The following is a 25,495-nucleotide window of genomic DNA, read 5'->3' as shown; positions in this document are numbered from 1 at the left end:
GGTATTGTCTATTTAAGCTATTATATTTAATTAGGTGTCATGGTATATTTTGGATAGGTTTGTTAGCTTGGTGATCAAGTTACGTTTAGTATAAATAGGGGTTTATGAGTCTTGTAGTATTTGATGGTTTATTTTAATGAAAGAAAAGAGTCCGCCGTAGTTCGTTTCCACAATATACAATATCTGGCGTCCGTTTGTTATTTGTGATCCGATTCCTCCAACATTACCAAGCTTAATTCTAAACTCAGTATTGCCAAAAAAATGAAGAAGAAAATAATAACAAAAGATAGTAACCTTAAAACTCATACCAAGGTGAACTTGAGCCCATAACTAGACTCGAGTTCTATGTTTTATATGCTTGTAATGGTTAAATACTATTATTTATTTAAGACGGTAAAAGAATCCGAGTTATTCTAGCCCCAAATGAAATTGTGGTTGTTTAACTTAACATAGTTTCTCATTAATATTTTCAAGTTCATGGAGCTCTATAATCAACCTTAAATTTAGATTCGAACCGGTTCGTTTTTACCATTAACCAAAACTCAAAACAACCACACCACCCCCACCATGCCCATTGATGACAAATAAATGAATTAGAAAAACAAAGTTAACTCATGTAAAGAGAAACAATAATATATAACAATTCACACTTTTTAACTTGAAAGATTTTTACTACTACCTCTATAACTCTAAAGGTGATGATTAGACAATGACAACAAGGAATGTAGTCTAATCACCAATACTAAAACCTATTTGCCTCCTTAATTAAGACATAATTAAGGTAATAATAAGAAAACTCATCTTAGTTTCAAACACAAAGGCCTTAATTGTTGTACACTAGACCAACTGCAAACAAACCACAACACAACACTTCCCTCGCATGTCTCAAGCCACGCTAATGCCCGACCCAGGGGTTCGATCCATTTTGTGTGTTTCAGTTGAGGCGTGAAGTGCAAGAAGACGCCCTCTTTGAGCACGAGGCGGTAAATGCTTGTTGGGTTTTTTTGACCCCCCGTTCCATGGTAAGAAAACACCAGTCCCTCCACGTGGCAGCCTTCTAGGGCTCATAACCATTGGACGGACTGGTGCTAACATAAGCAGTTGTGGGGATCGGATTGCACCCCACTTGGGGAGAACATGGATCGCGTCATACCCATCTAGTGGTCCCGTAGTAATCGGTGTCATTAATGGAGTTGTAAGACTAGGTTGCCATAGGGTCATCGCTCCACTCATCGGATCTTTTGGGGCTAAATTTTTGTCATAGGTGTCCATTCGGACTTTGAAAAATGAGACACTGATTCGTTTAGTTGGAGATTGACACATGACGTGGCGTGCCATGTCAGCACTATTTCCTCTCATCACCAAGAGTGACCTATCACAGTTAAAGATAAAAAATTTGTCAACATTTTTTTTTTAAAATCCATTAAACCCCTAGACCTAAATTTGTAAAAACATATAAAATATAGCCCGGTTGTAAAACGGGTTATATGATGTCGTTTAATTAGTCTCGCAACAATATTATAGCACGGATGATTTTCTGGGCTATATTAATCCGCGTATAAAATTTTATAAATGTGTTATAAACTTACCCTTCCTTGAGAGAAAGCATAAGTGGTCCTTTGTAGTTTCCATCATTATCACAAACTAGAGTACGCCCAAAAGCCATTGTTGAATCAGACAGAACAAGTGTAGCTATGGGTTGCTCTAAATGAGGTGGTTTCAAGAAAGGCTGTGAAAATTCCCCCTGTATCAATAGTATAATAGATTTAATATAAGTATTACATTTATAATTGTAAAATAATCATAACACGTATAAAACTAATTTATACCTCGTCGAAAAAGTTTATAATGCAACTGTTTGGTCGTCTGTTTTCGGAAATCAAGTGAAACTGGATTAGATGGTCAATCACACCTTCTAGAGGAGCAGGAATCGGCTCGATATTGCCTGTGGCAGTTTTGACACGTTCACAATGTTACATTCTGTTATCGAATATTCGGATCTAGAAATGTATTTGTTTTAAAAGAGTTACGCGATCGCATGCTTACTCTCTTGGGATTTATTATTTGTAGCCTCATCTTTTATTTGTCCAAATATTGGAGCTCCAAATTGAATAAGCTCTCTTTTGATTGCCTTTGACTGCTGATTATACATGATAAAAGTCTCACCTACTCACCCAAAGACCAATAAACAAGGTTATAAACTTAGAATTATAAAATTGCTTTTCCTATAAGGTATACTATTTTTTAAATAAATAAAAATAAAATGAACAAGATATATTCCAAGTTGAAGTAGGACTCATAAATTCCTATGGTAATGTTGTCAACATTGTTTTCTATGTTTGGAAATATTCTAAGGTCTATTAATCTAGAACTAAGGGTGTATTCCAAGTTTCTAACACAAGGCACGTTGCATATAGAACCAATTATAAGTTGAAAATTGCGAAAACTATATAATACATTTGTACATGCAGTTCTAGCAGTTTTCTACCTAAAAGCAGAAAATTGTCAAAACTGTATAATACATTTGTACATGCAGTTCTAGCAGTTTTCTACCTAAAATTACTAGCAAAGTTATAGTTACAACTGAAAATAAAATTAATTGATTTCCAAACCTGAGGCATCCCTTACTATCTCAAAACTTCGGTCCCGAAAGGAAAAAACAAGGTTAACTACAAAAGCATCACGAATCACGGGATCCACCTGAGAGTTCACCATTTTGGCCAGCGACACGAAGTTCAGTTACGTATTCCGTCATCTTAGAGAGCTCTGTCGCGTTAAGTATGTCCTCATACATCTTCAAACCTCTCACAACATTTACCATATGCCCTTTTACAGACTCCTTGGCTATGAACCCTTTTGTCATCTTGATTTCAGCACGTCGCGCCTCCCAGTCTTCTTCGTTTGAGCATATCTCGACGCTTTCCCCTGCTGATTGCACTTCCTGTAGTCCTGTGTTTCAAAGAGAAACATATGTAACTTTAAAAAAAAAAAGTAATAAAAAATAATATTCACTACCACAAAAACACAGATATGATCCTCCTAATATGTATGAAAAACGAGTTATAATATCTTTCCAATTGGACCCTATGGATTATACCACTGCCTGATTTCGAATTAACCTATGTGTTTATTCTTATACATACATGTGTAGTTACAAGTGTGTGCATATATCTATAATATAACATAATAAATATTGTTTAGTTAAATTTATCATAATTGTTTATATATAATATTTAATCGAGTAAATTGCCAAAATCGTGTCTGAGGTTTGGGCATTTTTGTCATTTTCATCCAAAACAATTTTTTTTATACAATATAGTCCTTTACTTTTGGGATTTTTTGTCATTTTCATTCAAACATCTAATTTGCTTTATTTTTTCTATCAAACATTTGGATGAAAATGACAAAAAATTCCCAAATCTCAGGGACGATTTTAGCAAAAAAGTCAGACGTTTGGATGAAAATGTCAAAAAATCCCAAAAGTGAATGACTATATGGTACAAACAAGTTGTTTTGGATGAAAATAGGAAACATGCGCAAAGCTCAGGGACGATTTTGACAATTTACTCTATTTAATCTGTAATATATTTTTTTATCACATAAAAATTATAATATTTTATACAAATAATAAGTTGGTTTAGACTCTCCGAGCCTAGTAAAACTCAGCAATGGCGGTGATGAGGGTGTGCGGGGAGGACCACCGTACAAGGCCCGTCATTTGGAGAGGCACATTATCTGGTGTTTGTTTGTTACGAAAGAGTACATTTTTTTGAGCTCGAACAGGGTACGTGAATTTTCAGAGACGCCACTGAAACTAAGCAGCTCGACTTCTTACTTAAACGAGTTTCAATTTATGTCCGAACTCATTTAAGCTTGATCCTACGTAAGCTTTTAACGAGCCGGCCTGGACTCGTTTATACACTTGACATACATTTTCTTAGAGGGGTTCGAGAAGCAAATTTCGTAACCGCCCAAAATATTCATGTGACCCCACCATGGTGGTCCATTTGAAGCACCATATTATCACTATTACCAATGAACCACCGAGCACTAGCACCCGTCCAAAGAACATAGTACGACAAAGAAGCAAACGCAATAACAGTATGGCACTAACTTACACCTAGTCCCATATTCATAGTGGACTTCATCCATTCCAACCTTTTTATCATTTCTCTAGTTACTTTCTTCTATGAGATAATTATGGAAGCTTTCATTTAGGGCTTTTTGTTCTACGCGGCAACCACGTCAGCACGAGTTAGAAAAGTGGCGTGGAGCAGAAAAAGAGGAGTGAGACATGGCGTAAAAGAGTGGCGTTGTTCGACGCGTCACACATAATTTTTGTATTTAAAAAGTGAAAGAAATCTATTAAACTAAAAAAAACAACATTAATATAATGTCAAAGCCAATCAACATTCGCCACGTCACAGCCAACAAACCCTCCACGCCAGTAAAAAAATCTCCCGTCCCCTTCCCAACGCCACCCACGGACTGGTTTATCTTGCGCTTCCACAGGGAGAGTGAAAAACCTCCCGTCTCCTCCCTCATTCCTCCACACCCACTCCGTATAGTGTAAGTGGGAACGATAGTTTTTGGTTGTATGGATTTAAGTGGGAATCATAATATAAGTACAATAAAGTTATCTTTTGTAGTTCAAGTTACAAATAAAATCCTAATACAAGGTGTAGGGATTATTTAAAAGGTTAGTTAATAAATAAATAAAAAAAACATGTTTTACCTTCTTTTTCCCATTTATGGAACATACTTTATACTATCTAATGTAACCTAGTTATGTTTTATTACCATGGTATGTAATCAAGTTACACTTAGAACTGTAAATGAGATGGTGGTGGAGTGGTAAGGGAGAGACTTTGTGTTCTAAGGGACTCAAGTTCGATTCCTGTTCACCCCATTATTTTTTACGGCAGCTGATGATGATGGGAGACTAGGCGAATAGGTGGAGATCGCTAGTTCGATCCTTGAACTAAGCGGGTTTGAAGAGGGCGAGAAAGCGGCAAACATTACCTCTATCCCCAAAAGTTGGAAGATCCCTAACAGACATTTTCTACTAGAATTAAAAAAACTAGTAACATAAAGTATATAATAGTATAAATAATTTTATTTTATAAAAAAGTATTTTAGTTTTTCAAGCTTAGCTTAACCCTACATCACGAAAGATTCGGCAAGTCATAAAGTTCGACTCGCTTTAACGTCTATCCACATCACAAACTCACAGGAATCCCCACTACACAAACAAGATTCGTGTAACAATTATCTTTAATTCGGTTGTATATATCCTCCTACTACAAAAAGTTCAATTGTACCCCTAAATCTTTACAACCTCGAGTGTATAATGTTGATAAATTATGGACAAACAAAACATGACGCAAATATGACGTCAATAATAACGGATCTGAAAATGCAGGTTTAGGCTAAACCACACACATCTCAAGAAAATTGGTAATGTTTCCTTTTTATTTATTAATTTATTCATAAATAAAACAATTATTATTTATATAAAAAAAATTGATGTCATTTATTTATTTATTTATTTTTATTTTACTCAAAGTTAAAAAGCCACTTTGTATGGAAATCAGACCTCGAAATCCCCATCAAAATCCTTGGGAAATTAAATAGAAGTTATTGGATTATCACTTTTACTGATTCTCGTATTCATATCAATCTTTATAATACAGTTGAAATTAATTTATAATTTTCAAAGTCAAATATTTCAGTCAATTTAACGACGTTAAAACTTAAAAGCTACATCCAACAGGACATTCTAGAAACCGAAAAAACAATTTTCCAAATTCAAAAAAAAAAAAGTCAGGAAAATTGGAGAAACTAAGAAATTTCCAACTAAGTTGAAAAATAGCAAAAAGAGCAATCGATTTTTGTAAAATTGAATAATTTATTAAAATTCAAAAAAAAATATTCATTAAAAATGTTATTGTTGTTGTGTATCGTTTTATGTGATTATTGTATTTAAAAAAAAAAGTCGTTTCATCTCTAGTAGGATCGATTTTACAATTTAAAACGGGGTTGCGGCGCAACTTGTTCATTTACTGCCGTTTGGTTGTAATTTGTTATTTTGTAATTTTATAAAGTATTTTATTATGTTATAAAAATAAAAAAGTAAAAAAAAAAGGTTAAAATACTAGTAAAGTGTTGATTATGAGATTAATTTATAGATTCAAATGGTTGTGAATTTAATAATTACTAAAATAATAACAAGAAACATGTGATGTGAAGTGAAAAACAGGGACAAGATCTGAAAATCTGCAACTGTATACAACAGAATTCTAACAAATATGTAACAGAATTGCAACAAATTTAACTGTATAGATTATACAACATACCTGCATCAGTGATCCCACTCTTCGGTGAATGATTATCTTTATTGGAATCATCATCCACAACTTCACCTCCATTATTTTTATCGATATCGATGTAAACGGAATCCATTTCTGAAATTTCACCTTTATTCTCCACCTCTTCGACAACAATTTTTTTCTCGACTTGTTTCAATTTCATTTTCTCCTCAACCACTTTCTGGAGTTCCATCGTCACATCGGCGATCGAATAATACTTCTGCATCTGAAGAATCGGGATCCAATTCAACCGGCGTCGATGTATAGCGGAAAACACCGATTCATACTCGCCTTTACCGCCTTCAAACTGCGACAAATGCCCGCACAAAGCGTCGATTATCGCGTTTGCCGCAGCGAATTCGCCTCGGAACCACGATATTATCGCGTCCTTAGCGAATGCCTCTGGCATCACTGCCGCGGTCGCTGGCTGCGACATCTAAACTTCAGGACGGGGCGTCGAAATATTATAAATAAAATGATTAACAAAACCTTTGGTTGCCTCTTTTCTCCGTACAACAAATCACCGGTGGCGTGTGTTATGGATTGAATATGAGAAACTAGTAAGAGAGAGCAATGAGAGAGAGAGATGTATGTATATAGAGACGATGTATATGTATATATGCACCTTGTATATATAGTGACTGGAAAATGAATGAAAAAAACAAAAAATATTTTGGCAAGTCCGTCTATGGGACACTTGGCTGATGTGTCAATTTTTCATACGTCATCTTTCCCAGCGTGCATTTATTATTTATTATTTGAGTTATAAGCTAGAGTGGAAAATATTTAAAATGTTTGTTAATAAAAAGGATTCAATCATTCGACTATATTGTTTTGTAAGGTAATTGTTTTAATTATGTATTTTATAGGGTTAGGATCATATAAAATAAAAAGTCGTAAAAAGAGTATTAAATGGGCTTTGATTAACCTCATTTAAGCGGCCTTGTGTATGTGCGAAATGGGCGCTGACTCAGGACCAAAAACGTAAAACGGTCTGTTTAATATTTTTAATTTTTTATATGTTATTTACATATATAATTAATACACTAACTTAGCATAAACAACAATCTAGTCGGTTATGCAAGTGACAAGGCTGACCTAGCCCTAATAGGCAGTTGTCGCGCCACGCGGGGGAGACCCTTGATCCTCCCGCGACGCGCGGGGGAAGTCCAGGTGGGCTATATAAGGGCAGACGTGGGATGAGCTTCAGTGCACCTTTTTGATTGATATATTGATACTCTCTCTTCCTCGAAACCGTTCTATTACCCGCAACCCCTAAACCTTGAAACTCTGCTCCGTAGAAAGTGTGCTAACCCTGATCACTGGTACGATACCTTGTCCGATTGATTCGAAACCAAATCAACGGATGTTAAAGTGATGCCTGAATAAGGCTATACTTTGTTAACTACGTTGAGGTTTTGATCTCGTGATTATCGTTAAAGTTTGAATTTCGGTAATACACTAATATGTGTTGCATTGTGTGTTTAATTAGGAACCCAGGATTTAAACCAGGAGGCGATTACTGAAAACCCTAAATCTGTAAAGTGAGTCATTCTAACCCTAAATCTTTTCTAATTGTTAGTTTTATTACAGTGATTAAGTCTTTGTATTCTTACTAGAAAATTATTGTCAGTATGTGGGGTTTTGTATACACTACTTGATAAGTTTCATTAGTTGGGAGAATGACCAATAGTGTGACAACTCGAAATTAGAACCTTTCTTGTATCTTGATGTAACTTGCTTGAAACATTTCGTGACTAGTAACTTGTTAATGTAATGACATAAGTGAACATTTTATGTGACTATGTGCTTGCTTGTACGTATGGTATATATGTATGTATATTATGTGAGCCGAGAACCCAACTCGAGACGACAAGGACCCGACTCGAGACCATGAGGTCTCGAGTGAATAGTGACCGATTTGGGCCTTTGGGCCGTGACCTCCTCTAATCGGCTAGTAAGCCCTTTAGGGTGCATGTGTGAAACAAGTATATATATTATACTTGTAACCATCTTTGCCATTTTCTTGGACAACCAACACATACACTCTCCTATCTTCTCTCCTACAAAACCCTAAGCAACATAAACACACTCCTAGTAACCGGCTCACACTTGACCTTTGGATTCAAGATTGGAAATCAACATTTGGAGTTCACCTTTCATACCTCTTAACCGGTTAGTAACTCACATTGTATTTCGGTTTGTTGTTGATGTGTAATGAGGTTGAATGATAATATGTGTTGGCTTGATGATTGTCTATCTATGATAAAGATGTTTGCTAGATAGAAAATAGTTGTTTGTTGTCAAAAGATGATATTACATGTGTGATAATAATGAACCGGTTAACATGCTTGAATTCGGATTGTTGATGCTTTGTGTTTAAAGGAGGTTGAACCACTAGTTTTAAGGAGCATGAAATCGGTTTGTATTTGGCATGTAATCGGGTTAATAAAGGACCGAATTGTAGCCTTTGGTTCAAGTGTTTAATAGTTGTTCATGTTATAATTAGGAAGAATGCATAATATGCTTGAACAAAGGATGATTATGTTATGAATATGCTTGAATGTTTGAAGAACATGAAGAACTTGTTGAATATGCTTTGAATGTGGGTTAAATATTTGAAATCCTGCTTGTTTGATCTGAATTCATGAATGTTTAGACAAGAAAACATGTTTGAGTGGATAGTACACAAATAGGGTGCATGCAATTGGAATGTTATTGGATAGTACAATTGTGCAGAATCAGCAACTGTTGGGGAGTCGAAACCCCTGGTTGCGACTCGCAACCACAACATTACAAGTCGAGACCGCCAGTTGCGACAGAGGTTACGAGTCCTGTTGCGACTCGCAACCACAGCATGATGAACCGAGACCATAGTTACGACACAGGTTGCGACTCGAAACCTTAGCATGATCAGCCGAGACCACGGTTGCGACTCGCAACCACCCATGACCAACATAACAGCACAACTCGAAACCACGTTTGCGAGTCCGGTTGCGACTCGAGACCCCTTATTGGACTTGCTTAGTTATGGGCCTAAGTTAATGGGCCGGACTTATGGGCTTCTGTGTTAACTGCCATTACGTGTTTTGGGCTTAAGTAGTTGGACTAAACTTATGAGCCGAATGTGCTACTGTTAATTGAAAATACTGTGAGCTGTTAAACGTGTTTGCCATACGTGTTGAACATCCGTGCACTGCTTGGCTTGAATCTGATACGAATAATATCTGTGATAGGACCTAATTGATTACCTGCAATTTGATTATCTTTTCTGTGTTACTGCCGAGCAAACCAAGGTGAGTTCACACCCTTTACAAAGCATGGGATTCCCTGGGTTGGGAACGGGGTTAAGGAACGCGGGATTCCTCGTCCTCCTTGGGTAGGACGGCTATGATCCAGGAATGTGATTCCTCGTCCGGATGGACGGATAACTCGTACTAGACTAAAACTCTATCACGAAGTCCCTCCTTTTTGTATCGACTTAATCGCCGGGCCAATGGCGAGCGGGTCATTAGTTAGATAGCGCTATTTAGGTCTGACAAACCTCACACCGTGCCGCAGAGGACGGGCGTGAACTAATGGATCTGGGGCACGTCAATGATGATAGACATTGATGTTTTCAGGGCACATAAACATGACTACAGTCAGCAGTCGATATGGTAACAAGTCTAGTGTATGCATGGGGTAGCCCCCACGGCCGAAATGCCTGATAACTAACATGGGGTAGCCCCCACGGCTGGAATGCCGGAGTAACTGGGAATGAACGAGTCACGTTTTTTTTTAAACTATGGGGTAACCCCCACGGCAGGATGCCAGTTAAAGGAAACTGTTTTCAAAACAACTAAAACGAACACCCAACTGTGAACTCACTCAACTAGTTGTTGACTCGTTACTACATGCTTTGCAGGACCATAGGTACTCAGCTGGAGCTTGCATGGAGGAGGGTCGTTGTGGGACACAGATTGCTGCGTGCCACGTTCTGTTTGAAAACATTTGAACTTATGTTATAACTCTAAACTTATGCTTCCGCTTGCAACTTAAACTTTGTTGTTTGAAACACCAATCGTATTGGTTAAACTTTTTATAACTGTTTATATGCTTGTTCAGTATGATTGGTGGCTGGATCCTGGTCAGTCACGCCTCCAAGTGGTAGTACTCCGCGGGTGGGATTTTGGGGGTGTGACAAATAGTGATACGACCATGGTCGCAGGAATTGCCGACTAACAAATACCTTTGGGTAATACTAAGATATAAACAAATGTAAAAACTTTTAATGCTGTAATTATAAGAGAATGTCTTTTTATAAGTTTGAATGAACTTACGAGTATTTTTCGCTGATCAAATATTTTTAAAAAGCGTTTCAGGTGATTTACTATGACGAGAATGAAAAGTGCTATAGGGCACTCAAAGCTTAAATAAGTGCTATGTGTGAATAAAACGTGTTTTGTAATTAAGGGTTTATCCCTATGAAAATCCTTTATGTAAATATGGGTTTCATCCCACATTTTATGAAATGAAAACTATGGTGGTTTGAAAACTCTGATATTTTTCCTAACACCCGGTCATGATGAAATTTCCGCTGCGATAATTTTAATAAACACTGGTACCACTTGTATATACTCACGGCTCGTTTTCAGGGTAGAGTCGGGGGTTGCAACAGAGAACTTGTAATCAACAACCTTTATTTAGTTGTTTGATTCTTACACTTGATTCACAATGGGCTTTCCTATGATCATTGTTTGTGGACAAGTTACTATGGCCATTCTTGTCTAAACTTCTTGTGTTGCTTGGATTTTAGATGAAACTTGATATGAATGAAATGTTTAAACTTCGGAAAAGTGGCATGTTATGTTTTTGATAATTCTTTCTACCCTTCTTTTTCGTGAATGAGGCTTCTGATTCGGTTTTAGTCTTTGATCTTGTGGGTGTTCTTGATAAACCTGGTGGTTGGAAGCCTATTAGTACACTCATGGTGTGTAACAACCGATATACTAGTATGAGGATCCCATTTTTGTTGTGGTTGACATTTTTGTGGAAACACATCTTGTAATCAGCCCTCGTTTATCAAGGATATCATTGTAGGCCTACATGGTCTATTTATTAGGCTTGGCGCGGACTAAGAGTTGGTGAACCCGTATTAAAATATATACGTAATTATATGTGTGTGTATAGGGTGGGGTTCTAGAGTGAACACTAGTTAATTTGTGAACTGAGTGAATAAATCCTAGCCATTAATTTACATCATCAACTCGTAAAATACACTAGTGTATTTTCATCATCAAATCATGGCCATTGATTTAACTTGTGTATACACTTGTGTATTGATAATCAAGGGCTAGGATTAGTTCACTAGTGTTCACTATCAAGGGGGTTGTTCACAAATGAACCTAACCCTGTGTGTGTGTGTATATCTTATTATTATAATGTTGCCCGTTAAATAAAGATCAATCACCTCAACCAATCACAAGTGTCATTAGCACCTATAAGGAGCACCACAACGTATCCTAGATGGACCCATAATAGGGATCATGACAATCAAAGGATCGCAACGTATAGTGTTGTAGAAGAAAAATAATACTTGGATGTATTTAACCAAACCTAGTTGATTACTCTTTAAAATGAGTCTTCTTTTAAGTAAGGGCAATGAATTAACGTAACCCGGCTCTAATCCTATTTTAACATCAAATTATAATTTGCAAATTAAACGGAAAGGCTTTAGTCGGGTTTTTCACTTAAAATCACCACACCACTTGCCAATATCCTAACTATAGTTCATCCCTAGCGGAGTCGAAAACCCAAAGTAACACTCATTGTGCTCTTGATATTCTCTACCAATTCTCTATTACTTGCATTTATTTTCTGGTTTTAAATATAATTTAACAAATAAACAAAAGATAATTAATTAACTAGTTGAGTAATAAAAGTCGTGTCCCTTAGGTTCAATATTTGGTTCTTACATAAACTTTACTACAAACAATACGTCGATACGTACACTTGCTTATTGTGTGTGTTTAGTCTAAGTAATAATCTTTTTTTATAAATTTAAAACAAGATGAACGTGTTTAAAAGTTATTAAGTTAACCCGCCTAATCGAGCTAAAAAGTTGCTAAAACTAACACACCTAAAACACACACATCACTTGTAAGTCAATGAACAAATAATTTTGGTTTAAAAGTAATTTATGAAATACTTTTGGGTGAAAAGTAAAAAACTCAATTTTTTTTAAAAACCCCCAAAGCCAAGGTTACAGCAACTATATGCATAACTATTTTTTCTTTGAAAAACCCCAAAGCCAAAATTACAATTCATATATACATAAACATGTTGCTTTTTTATAGTGTTTCAATGTTTTAATGTTTTAATATGTGTGATTTTATTTCATTTGTCTTTAGAGTCTTTATAAGTAGGTTATGGTTTTTGAATCATAGTATATTTGGTTTTATAGTTCTGGATCGAATCATTTGTTTTGAGTTTCAGTTATTTCAGTTATTTTCTGGCTAGTTGATTGCTAGTAATAGCTTTGTTCTAATAAATGTTTGTACGTTCAAAAAAATAATGAAAGTTCTACATAAAACGTTTTATTTAGGTAACCATTACAATATTTATTGTATTTTAGAAAACTAAGTTTGTCTAATTGTAATTTGTAAACTTTCAAATAAATTATATATTTTAAGTATTTAAAAAAAGTGTCAATTTTTATATACATATTTTAAGTAAAAAGGATTTTTATTTTGAGTTAAAGCACCCAAGAGCCACTAGGGACCCACCGGTATGACCATGATCTAAGAGACATGTCATGTTATGTTAGTTGACAAGATGTAGTTTATGATATTCTCAACATAATAATGCTTTCTATCTATGTTCAAGATGCTCCATGAAACAGTGGCGAAAATTGAGATATAAACGAGAGGTCGAAAACGTATATACAAAAAAAAATTTATAGAACCGGGGGTCGAAAACGTATATACCTAAAAATTTATATACATAACACTACTGAATGAAAAGTCCGGTGGGTCGTGCGCCCCCCCCCCCCCTCTAACCTTCGCCCCTGCCACGAAAGCGTTTAAAAGTGTCACAAAGGTCCATAATTAAATCTACATAGGTCAAGCAAACATCAAACATGGGTTCATTGGTGATTAAGCAGAATGAAGTACAACATGTTTATATCAAGACGGACCAAACAATACAAAAACTCTAGATCATTTGAAACCGATATGTGCAAGGTTTCATTTAGACAATTTTCTTATATTAAAAGTGTTTTCCATTATTATTTGGATCTCAAATTTCATAACGATAATTTTAACTTACAAAGGATGTACGGGGTTAATGATAAAACTACAAATATTCTATGTTTGATTCGCCGTACTATCCCATTTGAGTCAACAAAATGTGGTTCGAAAATGATAATTATAACTTACAAAAGATGTATGGGGCTAATGATAAAACCACAAATATTCTATGTTTGCATTCCCCGGAGTTTTTTCCCAAACTAGTGTAGATACAAAAAGTATTTACCTATTTGGGTACTTTGAAAAGTATTTACCTATTTGGGTATTTTTCTATATCCCTTTAATTTTTTACCTAATTTATACATTTCTTTTTATTTTTCTACCCAAAGTTAAATTAGATTACCCACAGAATTAGAATCAACAAAAATACGAGTAATTATTTTTTATAAAAAAATAAAAAAATCTGCAAATATTCAAAAAAAAAATCTGAAAAATTCTACAAAAAAAATCTGCAAAACATCTGCAAAAATATATTAAAAAATTCTACAATAATTCTGCAAAGTTAAAAAAAATCTGCAAAAAATATTATAAAAAACCCATATAATCTATACTAGTTTGGGAAAAAACTCCATTTCTTGTTCCGTTTTATTTTCTTTTTATAACCTGAAATTGTCTAGGCCTCGTTTAAACTAAGCTCATAAAAAAACAATAAATTCACAAATTTACTCCCCTAAGTTATATCGATTAAGTGATAGTAATCTGGTGAAAAGTTTGATATTTCAAACAAGTTTATTTAAACTCAAGCAATTTATAAAATAAAGTTACAAATTTCGAATTTCTTGAAATTTGAGTTTTGAGAAAAGTTCCTAAGTATTTTAATTATTTCAATTTTATTAATAGTGATTATTTCTCCAATATTCTATACGTATAAGTAGTTTGGTTTTTTTATAGATATTAACCCCAAACGAACTACACAATGTGGACCATCAAATTCACCAACTATTACCCAATAGATTATATGGTTATTTTTATAATATTTTTTGCAGATTTTTTTTTAATTTTGCAGAATTATTGTAAAATTTTTTAATATATTTTTGCAGATTTTTTGTGGATTTTTCGCAAATTTTTTTAGAATTTTTGCAGATTTTTTTTGAATATTTGCATAATTTTTTATTTTTTTACAAAAAATAATTACTCATATTTGTGCTGATTCTAATTCTGTGAGTAATCTAATTTTACTTTGGGTAGAAAAATAAAAAGAAATGTATAAATTAGGTAAAAAAATTAAGAGATATGGAAAAGTACCCAAATAGGTAAATATTTTTCAAAATACCCAAATAAGTAAATACTTTTTGTATCTACACTAGTTTGGGAAAAAACTCCATTCCCCGTACTATCTCATTTGAGTCAACAAAATGTGGTTGGAAATCACATAAACTTTGTTCTAGAAATAATTCAATAACTAGCCAATGAGTCAATGACCTCACTCTCTTTCAAGACTAGCCACATCATATGTCTGTGGAGTAACATTTCAAGTACGGGATACATCTTTCAAGCGACGTTACTGAAACTCAATAAAAAATGGACACGTGGCGTGAAAGATGCATGGGAGAAGTCCTAGACGCATGGGAAAGACCTTGAAAGACGTATCCCTGAAACCCAATAAAAATGGACACAATGCGTGAAAGACACATGGGAGAAGTCCCATACGCATGGGAAAGACCTTTAAAGACGCACCCCGTACTTGAAAGCGCATCCCAGACGCCGGACGCTTCAGCTCCCGAAAGACCTTCAAAGATGCATCACGTGCTTGAAAGACGCATCCCGTGCTTAAAAGGTCACTTCTAAGACATATTCCATGCTTAAGGGTGTCCGGTGTGGGTGCGGCAAAGGGTGTCGGCAAAGGCTTTTGCCGCGGCGGCAACACCGCCGCCGACCCTTTGCCGCTGCGGTTTCGTTGCACAATCGGTGTAGGCTTGCCGCTCGGGAATCATGAGAGAGGGGGGGGGGTAGTGAGAGAGAGAGAGGGTAGTGTGAGGTGGGGTCCATTCCAATCTCAACCAATCACACCTTTTTCATTTTTTTTAAATAATTTACCACTTCATCAAGTGTTTAACCATTGCCAACACTTTTGAGCATAGTTTACCACTTTGACATGGCACACTCTCATTGGTTGATTTTTTAGTTTGCCACTCTCAAGTGTTTAACCACTCCTTACACCCTAAAAGGTCGCTCCTAAGACGCATGAGGTGGCTAGTTTTGAAAGAATTTTCCCTAAATTTTATTTGCATCATTTGTTTAAAGTTCATGATCGAATTTATCTTAAAGTGGCTTAATTAAATTATGATTATCTTAATATTTTATTAGTTTATCTTAACATATGATAGTAGATGACCAAATGAATCATAAATTATCTTCATGTAATAAGAGTAGCATCTAATATAAGGCTGAATCAATCTATTTAATAAAAATGCAACTCTTCATTAAAGTAGGTATTGGATAATGTACTTCGACGGTTTTACACTCATATGAAATACTTAACTATTTATACAATATATTCGCCATACGATTGTGTGTTTTTAGGCGAATGGTCGGAGTATAATCTGAAGACGATCCTAAAGGTTCTCATGTGCTTCTATTTATGTGCCGGTCTTAAGATTAACATTAATAAATCGCATTTGTTTGGAGTAGGGGTGGAGTCTTCGGAAGTTAGGAGGGTGGCGGATTCCTTCAACTGCAAAGCTGGGGAACTTCCGTTCATCCACCTCGGGATTCTGGTTGGTGCGAAAATGCACAAAATTGATAGTTGGAAAACGGTGTTCGACATATTTGAATCTTGACTTGCTTTGTGGAAGGCCTCGGTTTTATCCATTGGAGGTAGATTGACTCTAATAAAATATGTTCTTGAAAGTATTCCGAATTATTTCCTTTCTTTGTTCAAAGCTCCGTCGGGTGTGGTCAAAGGTCTAGAAAAGATTATAAGGAGGTTCCTTTGGGGAGGTAATAACGAAACTTAAAAAATTCCATAGGTTGCTTGGGATCGGCTTTCTATTCCTGTTGACATGGGAGGCTTAGGGTTATCTAATATCGATGATGTTAACATTGCATTACTTTCCAAATGGTATTGGCGGGAAATATTGTTGGGATGTGTTGAGACAACAAATATTAGACCAAAGATAGTAGCAAGGGTGGTTAGGCAGAAGGGTTAAAGGGTTTAACCTTGCCTAACGCAGGTCGTGGGGTCCCCCCACGTTTGCAAGACGTGGAAGGAGGTTCACTAGTTTATATTTCTTGTTTGAAGATCTAATTCTGAAGTGTTGTTCAGAAATGGACTGAGGAACAAAAAGAATAAGTGTAATGTGAGTGTGAGTGAAAGACACTTGAGTGAAGCAAGTGTACGATGTGAAGGACCAGAGTTTGAGGAAGCAAATCTGATCTGGAATGTCTTCCTTTGATGAATGAAGTGTCATTATATAGGAGAAGACATTTCTTAAAGAAGTACTCTTATAACTAGTGAACTAGCTTGCAGTGAGGGGCTTACCCTTTTGGGGGTTGAAGCCTTTTGACCCCCGGATAATAGTATGTACTCTGTGGACCTGCATTGCTTTTACGGCTGTGGTTGGTGAGACTGTTTTGGGGATGTGACTTGTTCGCTGTTCCCGTGTTACTTTACTTCATCTCCTCAGCTTTTTCAACCATTGAACCTTTTAATCTTTTGGGCGTTTTCATACTTGGTCTTTTTATTTGGTCTCGGGCTACCCCCGTCATCAGCCCCCCAAGTCAGAGGTTTTTGGGAGTAGCTCAAAGACTTCTCACTTTTTAAGCATTTATTTTATTCCCTGAAGGTTTCAAGGGTTCAACGATTGAAGGCTTGGAGGGTTGTCGACGGTTAATTTTTAAATTTTGAATATCTGACAACTGATTTGATTGATGTGTAGCAGTTCGTAGGGTGGCGGTTTTGCAGGGTGCACCGTTTTACATTATTGCCCCTGTATTAACTTATTACCTTTTCCTTTTCTCATTTGTTTTTTCATTATTCCCACAAGTTTTCTCTGCAACTCCTTCCCCTTTTCTTCAAGGTTAGTACCAGTTCCTTTAGTTTCATTACGTTTTTCATATTTTTGCAAAAATGGGTGCCCTTAAGGATTTAGCAAAATCCTTTTCCCGATTAACCCAAGAGGAAGTAGAGTTGTTTTGTACGGAATATGGTATTGGAACTAAGTTTAATCCTACTGCCCCTTCGTGTGATGCTTCGATTGACAAATGTCCGGCTGGTTTCGTCGCTCTTTATTGTCGTCATTTCGAGTTTTCAAACCTTCGTCATCCATTTTCCTTGTTTGTTTTAAACTTGTTGGAATATTACCGGGTTTTTTTCGGCCAGATTCATCCGAAGGGCATGGCTAGGGTTTTACATTTTGAGGTTTTGTGTCGTGCCCTCGGATATGATCCTTCATTATTGCTTTTTCGCCGTTTTTTCCGTTTGGCCAAAAATGGCGATTGGTTTACTTTTGAAGCATCCAAGGTTGATTCCGGCCTTATTTCATCTATGGTTACCACACTTGGGACGTGGAAGAATCGTTTTTTCTGGGTTTCCGATACTATTGTTCCATTTAAAATGGTGTGGCGACACCCGGGTGCTGTTCTCAATGAACCGGAACCCCTTGCATCTGACTTGAATGATGCTTTTTTGAAAGCCATTCGTGAATGCCCTTCAAGGGTTCGTCCCTTTCCTTAGCATTTGCTAGTTTTATTGGGGGTTAGTAAGTTATGGGAAAAAGCTAATCGGGATCCGGTTCTGATGAGAGATGGCACGGGTATGCATTTTCTTTTCCACCTTTCTTGTATTTTTCTTAATTTGTGTCTCATGTTCTGTCTGTTTGTTGCTTGCAGTTATGTCTGCCTTGGATTTCATTAAAAGTGATGACACTTCGGATGTGGTTTTTGGGGATGTTCCTGTTATCCCTGATGAGAATGTTGTGGTTAAAGGTGCTGAACAAAGGTTTGAAGGTGCTGGGTATGTTAGTGTTTCGAATGTTAAGGGTTTTTCTAAACCTCTTGCCCCCAAGACTTCAACCCGGCGATCTACTCGTCGTTTGAAAGCCGCTCCTCAATCCACTTCTACCGAACCGGTGGAGTTGAGTGATGATATTGAAGAGTCTGGGGATCAAGGTGTTGAAGTGGGTTCTGAAAGGGAGAAGAAGTTAGTTGTTCATGGCAAAAAGGGTTCGGCCAAGAAGGTTCCTGCTACACCTGTTCAGGGTTCTTCGAGTATGGACGTTGAAGGGTTGAATCCTGATGCGGTTTATATGCCATGTTGGTCAGTGAAAGTTGATGATAGCTTTAAAGATGCTGCTGTTTGTGAAGAAGCCTTGAGTCATATTGCTCCCCCTTCGGTTCACAAGACTATCTCCGAAATGGATGATGACTTGATGCTGTCTCGTATGATTCTCAGTACTTGCAATCTGCTGCCATGCTTCCTCAGGGCGTTGCCCGTTTTCGTCAGAGGATGCAAGAGTATGAAGAGTTTTCCAAGAAGAAAGATAAGATGAAGTCTTCGATGGCAGCGATGAAGAAGGAGATAAGCAGCTTTGCTGAGAAGGAGGAAGCTTGGTCAAAGAAGGTTGAAGGCTTGTCAAAGCAGCATGAGATTGAGATGATCGATTTTAAGAAGAGTTTTGAGGCCGATCGGTTGAAGCTAAAGGCGGACAGGGAGGCTTTATCTGTTGCTCAGAAAGCCTTTGATGAAGAGAAGGAGCCCGAAGGCTTCGGTTTCTCGTGCAACTAGTGATAACCAGTGGTTGATTGAGCAGGGCTTTCAACAGGTTGTCACCTACCTGCTTCATTCTGCCGAGTTTAACTCCGCTCTTGGTGATGTTTATACAAAGTTGCTTAATTTGGGAAAACACCAAGGTCTCATTGCTGGTTACAAGTTGCATGAAGCTGGGCATTCTCTGGAAAAGTCCCCCTTATTTCGTCCCGATGCTTCTGATGTTTTCAAAAGCTCAGTTGAACAGATGGAGAGGCTAACCTATCCTTATGTTCATCAGGTTTCCTCTTGCTTTGGTAAGCCTTTGTCTGTTTTACAGGATTTGAAACCGGAGGGTCTAAATGAAAAGGTTTGCACTGAGGTCTTGGGCTCACATTCGAAGAAAAGATCTTATTCCGGAGATAGTGATGATACCCTCTCGAGTGTGCCGGATGTTTCAAAGGATGTTGGTTTGGAGACCTCAGCGGTTGGTCGTAATGGTGGTGCTAAGGCTAAGAAGTCCAAGAAAGCCAAGAAGGCCAAAGCTGAAGGTTCTGGTGTCTCCAAGCCTTCTGCCGTCTGATGATTATTCGTAGCTTTCTTAGCAAAACAATTTATGGTTTGTAATATTATTTTGAACAATATTAGGTTTCCAGGAATCCTTAAGGTTCCTGTTGGTGGTGTGTTGGGCCTGTATGGCCATTTGAACAGTAGCTTAACTTGCAAGTTTCTAGAACTTGCTTTAGCTTTTATTTGAAAGTCTTTCATGACTTTCTTTGCTATGGTATGATGGTTAATTATATTACTTGTGTTGTGTTTTTGTGTTTATGTCTGTTTTGCTGAGTTTGTTTGATTGGCTCTAACCCTTCAAGCCTTTTGGCTAATTGTAGGTGAGTTGAAGCCTTCAATGTTTTAAGCTGTTGTGCGGGCAGCTTGAGGCCTTGATAGCTTCTGGTTTGGTTTGTATGTTTTGTTGAGGGATAACCCTTTTTGCTTATTTTTCCTTGGGCAATTGTCATTCTTTTTTAACTTTGTCTTTGTTGAGTTTACTTTGTCTTTATGTTTTTTACACCTTAAAGGGTTCAGTGCTGCAGACACTTAGCCTTGGTGTTTTTTTAACAAGAAGACGTAGTATCTATCCTCTTTATTATTTCTTTGTAATTTACTCGACTTCGTAAGCCTATTTGTTGGTTATATTTCTAAGGCTTAAGGAACGATTGGTGTAGGCTGTTCAGACCTGTCTATGAGACATTGTTGTTTTGGCTTAATAAGTCTCATGGAGTTGTATTGATTTAGGAACTCACCCCTTATATAGGTTCATTCAACCCTTGAACCTATTGAGCGATGTGGCATGGGAGCTCATCCCCTTACATGGCCCTTGCCATGGAGTTTTTTGCTAGGTTCTCATCCTGATCTTAGGATAGAAAGACAAGTTTGATAAGACAACTTCATTCATTCAAGCAATACTTTGCTTTTTACAAAAGGTTTTCATAGTGTTGTTCGGGGTACATTTTGATACAAACCAAACTTTCCTGTCTAAACATGGAAGCCTTTTGCCTTCTGAATCTGCTAGCTTGTAGGATCCGCCCTTGTGTGCTTCGAGGATGGTGTATGGACCTTCCCATTTTGGGCCCAGCTTTCCTTGATTTTCCTTTTTGCTAGCTTCGTTGTTTCTGAGGACTAGATCCCCTGGCCTGAATCGTTCATTCTTAACCTTCTTGTTGTAGTAGGCTTCCATTTTCTGCTTATATTTGGCTTCTTGGATGGCAGCTTGATCTCGGGCTTCCTCTAGGAGTTGCAAATTCAACATGGTCTCTTTTTGGTTTGTTTCGGGATCCATGTTGACGATTCGTTTTTTCGGCCTCGGATTACAACTCCTATTTCAGCAGGGATTACGGCCTCGGATCCAAATACCAAGCTATAAGGTGTTTTCTTGTGGCTTGTTTTTTCGGTTGTTCTAATTGCCCATAGAACACTAGGCAATTCTTTGAGCCAATTGCTTTCATACCTTCCCAATCTTGTCTTGATGCCTTCCACTATGCTTCGGTTTGCCCTTTCAACCTGACCATTTGATTGCGGGTAAGCCACTGAGCTGAAGATCTGGTTGATCCTGTACTCTTTACACCAAAGGCTGAAAGGCTTTTCAGTGAATTGCTTTCCATTGTCGGTGACGATCTCTCCTGGCAATCCATAGCGGCAGATGATACTTTCCCAAACGAAGTCAATGACCTGTTTGCCTGTGATCTTTGCCAGGGGTTTAACTTCGGGCCATTTGGTGAAATAGTCTATTGCCACTAGCAAGAATTTCACTCCTCCTTTGCTTGGAGGAAATGGTCTAACAATGTCCATTCCCCACTTATAGAATGGCCATCCGAGGTTATTGGGACAAGATCATGCTTGGGACTTTTTGGGATTGGAGCATGAATTTGACAAGCGTCACATTTCTTCAATTGCTCGGTGGTGTCACGATGCATCGAGGGCCAAAAATATCCGAGGTTCATGAGTTTTGCAACCACCGACCTTGCTCCAAAATGGGCTCCACATATGCCTTCGGGAATTTCCTTGATCAAATACTTACTTTGCTCGGGACCAACACATCTTAGCAAGGGGGCAAGGTAACCCTTTTTATAGAGGGTTTCTCCTTGCAACACATATTGTCTTGCTTTGATTTTAACCCTTTCAGCTTCTACTTGATCATTGGGTAGTTCACCATTTTGAAGGAATTTTTTGATGGGATTCATCCAGTTTGGATCTTCTTCGGTGACTACATCTTGGACCTCCAATTCATCAATCGATGGAGCCTTCAACACTTCAACCAGCACCTTCTTGGTGAGGTGGGCAAAGGTGAGGGATGCTAGTTTACTTAAGGCATCAGCCTTTTTGTTTTGGGATCTTGGAATTTGTTTGATACTGCATGCTTGGAAGGTGTTCATCAATTCCTTGGATTTTTCTTTGTATCTTCTCATATTGGGTTCTTTGGCAACGTAGCTATCGTTGACTTGACTTGAGACTAGCAATGAGTCTGTGAACACTTCAAGCTTTTGGACTTTCATTTCTTTGGCCAGCCTTAAGCCGGCGATCAGTGCCTCGTATTCAGCCTCATTATTGGTGGTCTGAAAATCAAAACGAAGAGCATATGTGAATTTCAATCCTTCTGGGTTGATTAAAACTAACCCAGCCCCTGATACTTCAACGCTTGAAGCCCCGTCGGTGAATAGCTTCCAGGCTTGAGGGTTGAAGGGTTCAGTGATGGTAGTGTTCACTTCGTCAATTGTTTGGTTTGGGACCTCCACAAGGAAGTCGGCCAAGACTTGGGCTTTAATAGCTTTTTGTGGGACATAGGTGATGTTGTGCTCACCTAGTTCCACTGCCCATTTTGCCAATCTTCCCGAATTTTCGGGTTTTTCAAGCACATTTTTTACAGGTTGGTCAGCGACCACTCGTATGGGATGTGCTTGGAAATACCTCCTAAGCCTTCTAGCTGTTTGAACTAGGGCTAGGGCGAGTTTTTCAAGGGGAGGATATTTGGTTTCAGCCAATTTTAAAGTTTTGCTGAAGAAGTAAATAGGTACCTGAGCCGTGTTTCGTTCGATTGTGAGGACTGCACTTATAGCCTCTTCAGCGACTGATAAATAGACTGAAATCAGCTCTCCCGTTTCTGGAGCTGCAATATCTGGCAAGGAAGCCAGGTGTTGCTTCATCTGGTTGAAGGCTTCTTCAGCTTCATCGGTCCATTTGAAATCCTTTTTATCAGAACAACTTTTAAGTGTTCTGTAGAAGGGTAGGGACCTTTCAGCCAGCTTGGAAGTGAAACGCTTCAGGGCAGCAAGTTTCCCGTTTAAGCTTTCAACCTCTTTTTTGGTTTTTGGTGGCTTGGCTTCGAGGACAGCTTTTACTTTGTTTGGATTGGCCTTGATGCTTTGTTTTCCGACAATGTGGCCCAAGAATTTTCCTTCTTCGAACCCAAATGAGCATTTTTCAGGGTTAAGTTTCATGTTAACCTTTCTGAGATTTTTGAAAGTTTCTTGGATGTCGTCAAGCATTTGATACTCCGTCTTACTTTTTATTACCAAGTCATCAACATGGGCTTCCATGTTTTTACCAATTTGGCTTGCAAAAGCTTTGTCCACCAAACGTTGGTAGGTTGCTCCGGCGTTCTTTAGTCCAAAGGGCATCTTCTTGTAACAGAAGATTCCCTTATCAGTGTGGAACGCCGTCTTTTCTTCATCTTCCTCTTTCATGAGTATTTGATGATACCCTTTGTAAGCATCAAGAAAGCATTTGAAAGGGTAACCGGTGAGCGAGTCAACCTTAAGGTGAATTTCTGGTAGTGGATAGCAGTCCTTAGGACAAGCTTTGTTGAGATCTTTGAAGTCTATGCACATTCTCCAGGAGTTATCTGGTTTCTTCACCATAACCGGGTTTGCAACCCATGATTGGTACTTGACTTCTCGGAGAATATCAGCAGATATGAGCTTCTCAACCTCCTGACAAGCAGCCAGGCTTCTTTCTGGTGCTAAGCTTCTTTTCTTTTGGACCACAGGTTTGACATCGGGTGGTATCTTCAACTCATGCTCAGCAATGCTTCGGGGGATTCCTGTCATATCTTCCGGACACCAAGCGAAGACGTCGCTGTAATGTGTCAACAACTTTTCCAAATAAGAGAGAGTTTCTTGCAAAAGGCTTGGGTTGACCCTTATTATTTGTTCAGAGTACTTAGGATTTATGATAAGCCTTCGCCTGTCTTCTTCACTTCTGGGACTTTCGCCTTCAACCATATAGGCCTCTAGGGAGGGTTGAAGGGTTGCTACCCCCCTTTCGGTTGGGAATTTTACCGTGCCATGCCCAACGGACACTGCCATAAAGAAGGCACATTGCCCCGGCCTCCCTATGATCACATCATAGTTTGAACGTATGTTGAGAACCACGAAGGTAAGTGGTTGGATCCTTTTCTTCTGACCTTCACTGAAGCAAACATCTAGTGTCAGTTGCCCTAAAGGCTTGAGGGGTATATCAGCAATGCCTTTTATGGAGGTTCCAGAGGGTTGAAGCTTTGAACGTTCTTCATTGCTCAGGTGGTTGAAAAATTTCTCGAACATGATTTCAGTGGCTGCCCCAGTGTCTATGTATGCCCTATGTGTTTCCAACGTTCCAACGGTAGCTTCCACGACGAGAGGGCTTGAAAGAGGGCCTTTTTCTGTTGGGCGAAAGCAAACACATTGAAGCTCCCAAGCTTCCAACCGCTGCCTTTTATGAGGAACCTTTTCATCAGAGTTCACCATATTGACTTCCTTTCCCTTTCCTTCAGCCATTTTGTCTCGAACCCCTTTTACCAAATGGGCAAGTTCTCCTGACTTAACGACTTCTTCAATTCTTTTCTTGAGCTGGAAGCAATCGTTGGTGTGGTGACCCTTTTCTTCATGGAACTTGCAGAACTGTGTGGAGTTCTCGTTTTTTCTGCTTTTGGGGAGAGGTCTTGGAGGCCTAAAGTTCTGTTTGACTTCTTCTGTTGCAAGGATTTCTTGAGGGGTCTTTGTGAGGGGTGTGAAACTCATGCCTTTTTCCCTGGTTGGAGGGTTCCGGCCTTCAGACATTCGATGGTCTGAACCCTTTTGCCGTTTGTCATATGAGTTGTAATTCCCTCTTTTTCTGACTGGGCTATTACTTCGCCAGCTAGACCCTCTTTTCCTTTGCTCTTTGATGTCGACTGCTTCCTCTCCCCGGATGTGGGCTTCTGCCCTTTCAAGGGCTTCTTCCAAGGTCTTAGACAGAGACTTGTTGAAATCTCTTGTGAGGTATTTCGAGGTGATAGCGTTCATGAAACCGGCTACCCTCATTTTTTCATCTGCCCCTACATAGGTTAGACCTTCCTTTTTGTATCGTTCAATAAACTCACAAAGACTTTCATTGTCTCGTTGTTTTATTTGAAAAATGACTGTTGCATCTTTGACATATCGTCTCTGCTGAGAGAAGTTGGTTAAAAAACCCTTGCTGAGATCGTCAAAGCTTCGAATGCTTCGAGCAGGTAGATCGTTGAACCAGATCCTGGCAGATCCGATAAGGGTTTGCATGAACATTAGACAACATTCAGCGTTTGACCATTTCTCTATTCTTGCTTCACCGGTAAAGATCTGAAGATGGTCCTCTGGGTC

The 25,495-nt window shown here is 38.1% G+C and overlaps 1 protein-coding gene across 1 annotated transcript; it reads right to left on the bottom strand.

Moving 5' to 3' along the window:
* Positions 1–612: 612 nt before the first annotated feature.
* Positions 613–6,975, bottom strand: LOC110943903 (RNA demethylase ALKBH10B). Its single transcript, XM_022185637.2, has 6 exons — positions 6,357–6,975; positions 2,701–2,949; positions 2,047–2,166; positions 1,830–1,945; positions 1,590–1,744; positions 613–1,372 (listed from the first exon to the last, which is right to left on the bottom strand). The coding sequence occupies exons 1-6, from the start codon at positions 6,802–6,804 to the stop codon at positions 886–888; spliced, it is 1,575 nt and encodes a 524-aa protein (XP_022041329.1). The 5' UTR covers positions 6,805–6,975; the 3' UTR covers positions 613–885.
* Between the last annotated feature and the right edge of the window lie 18,520 nt (positions 6,976–25,495).

Source organism: Helianthus annuus, chromosome 1 (genome assembly GCF_002127325.2).
Source record: "Helianthus annuus cultivar XRQ/B chromosome 1, HanXRQr2.0-SUNRISE, whole genome shotgun sequence".
Taxonomy (NCBI): Eukaryota; Viridiplantae; Streptophyta; class Magnoliopsida; order Asterales; family Asteraceae; genus Helianthus; species Helianthus annuus.
Note: the sequence above shows the minus strand (reverse complement) of the source record. Positions and strands in the feature narration are given on the sequence as shown.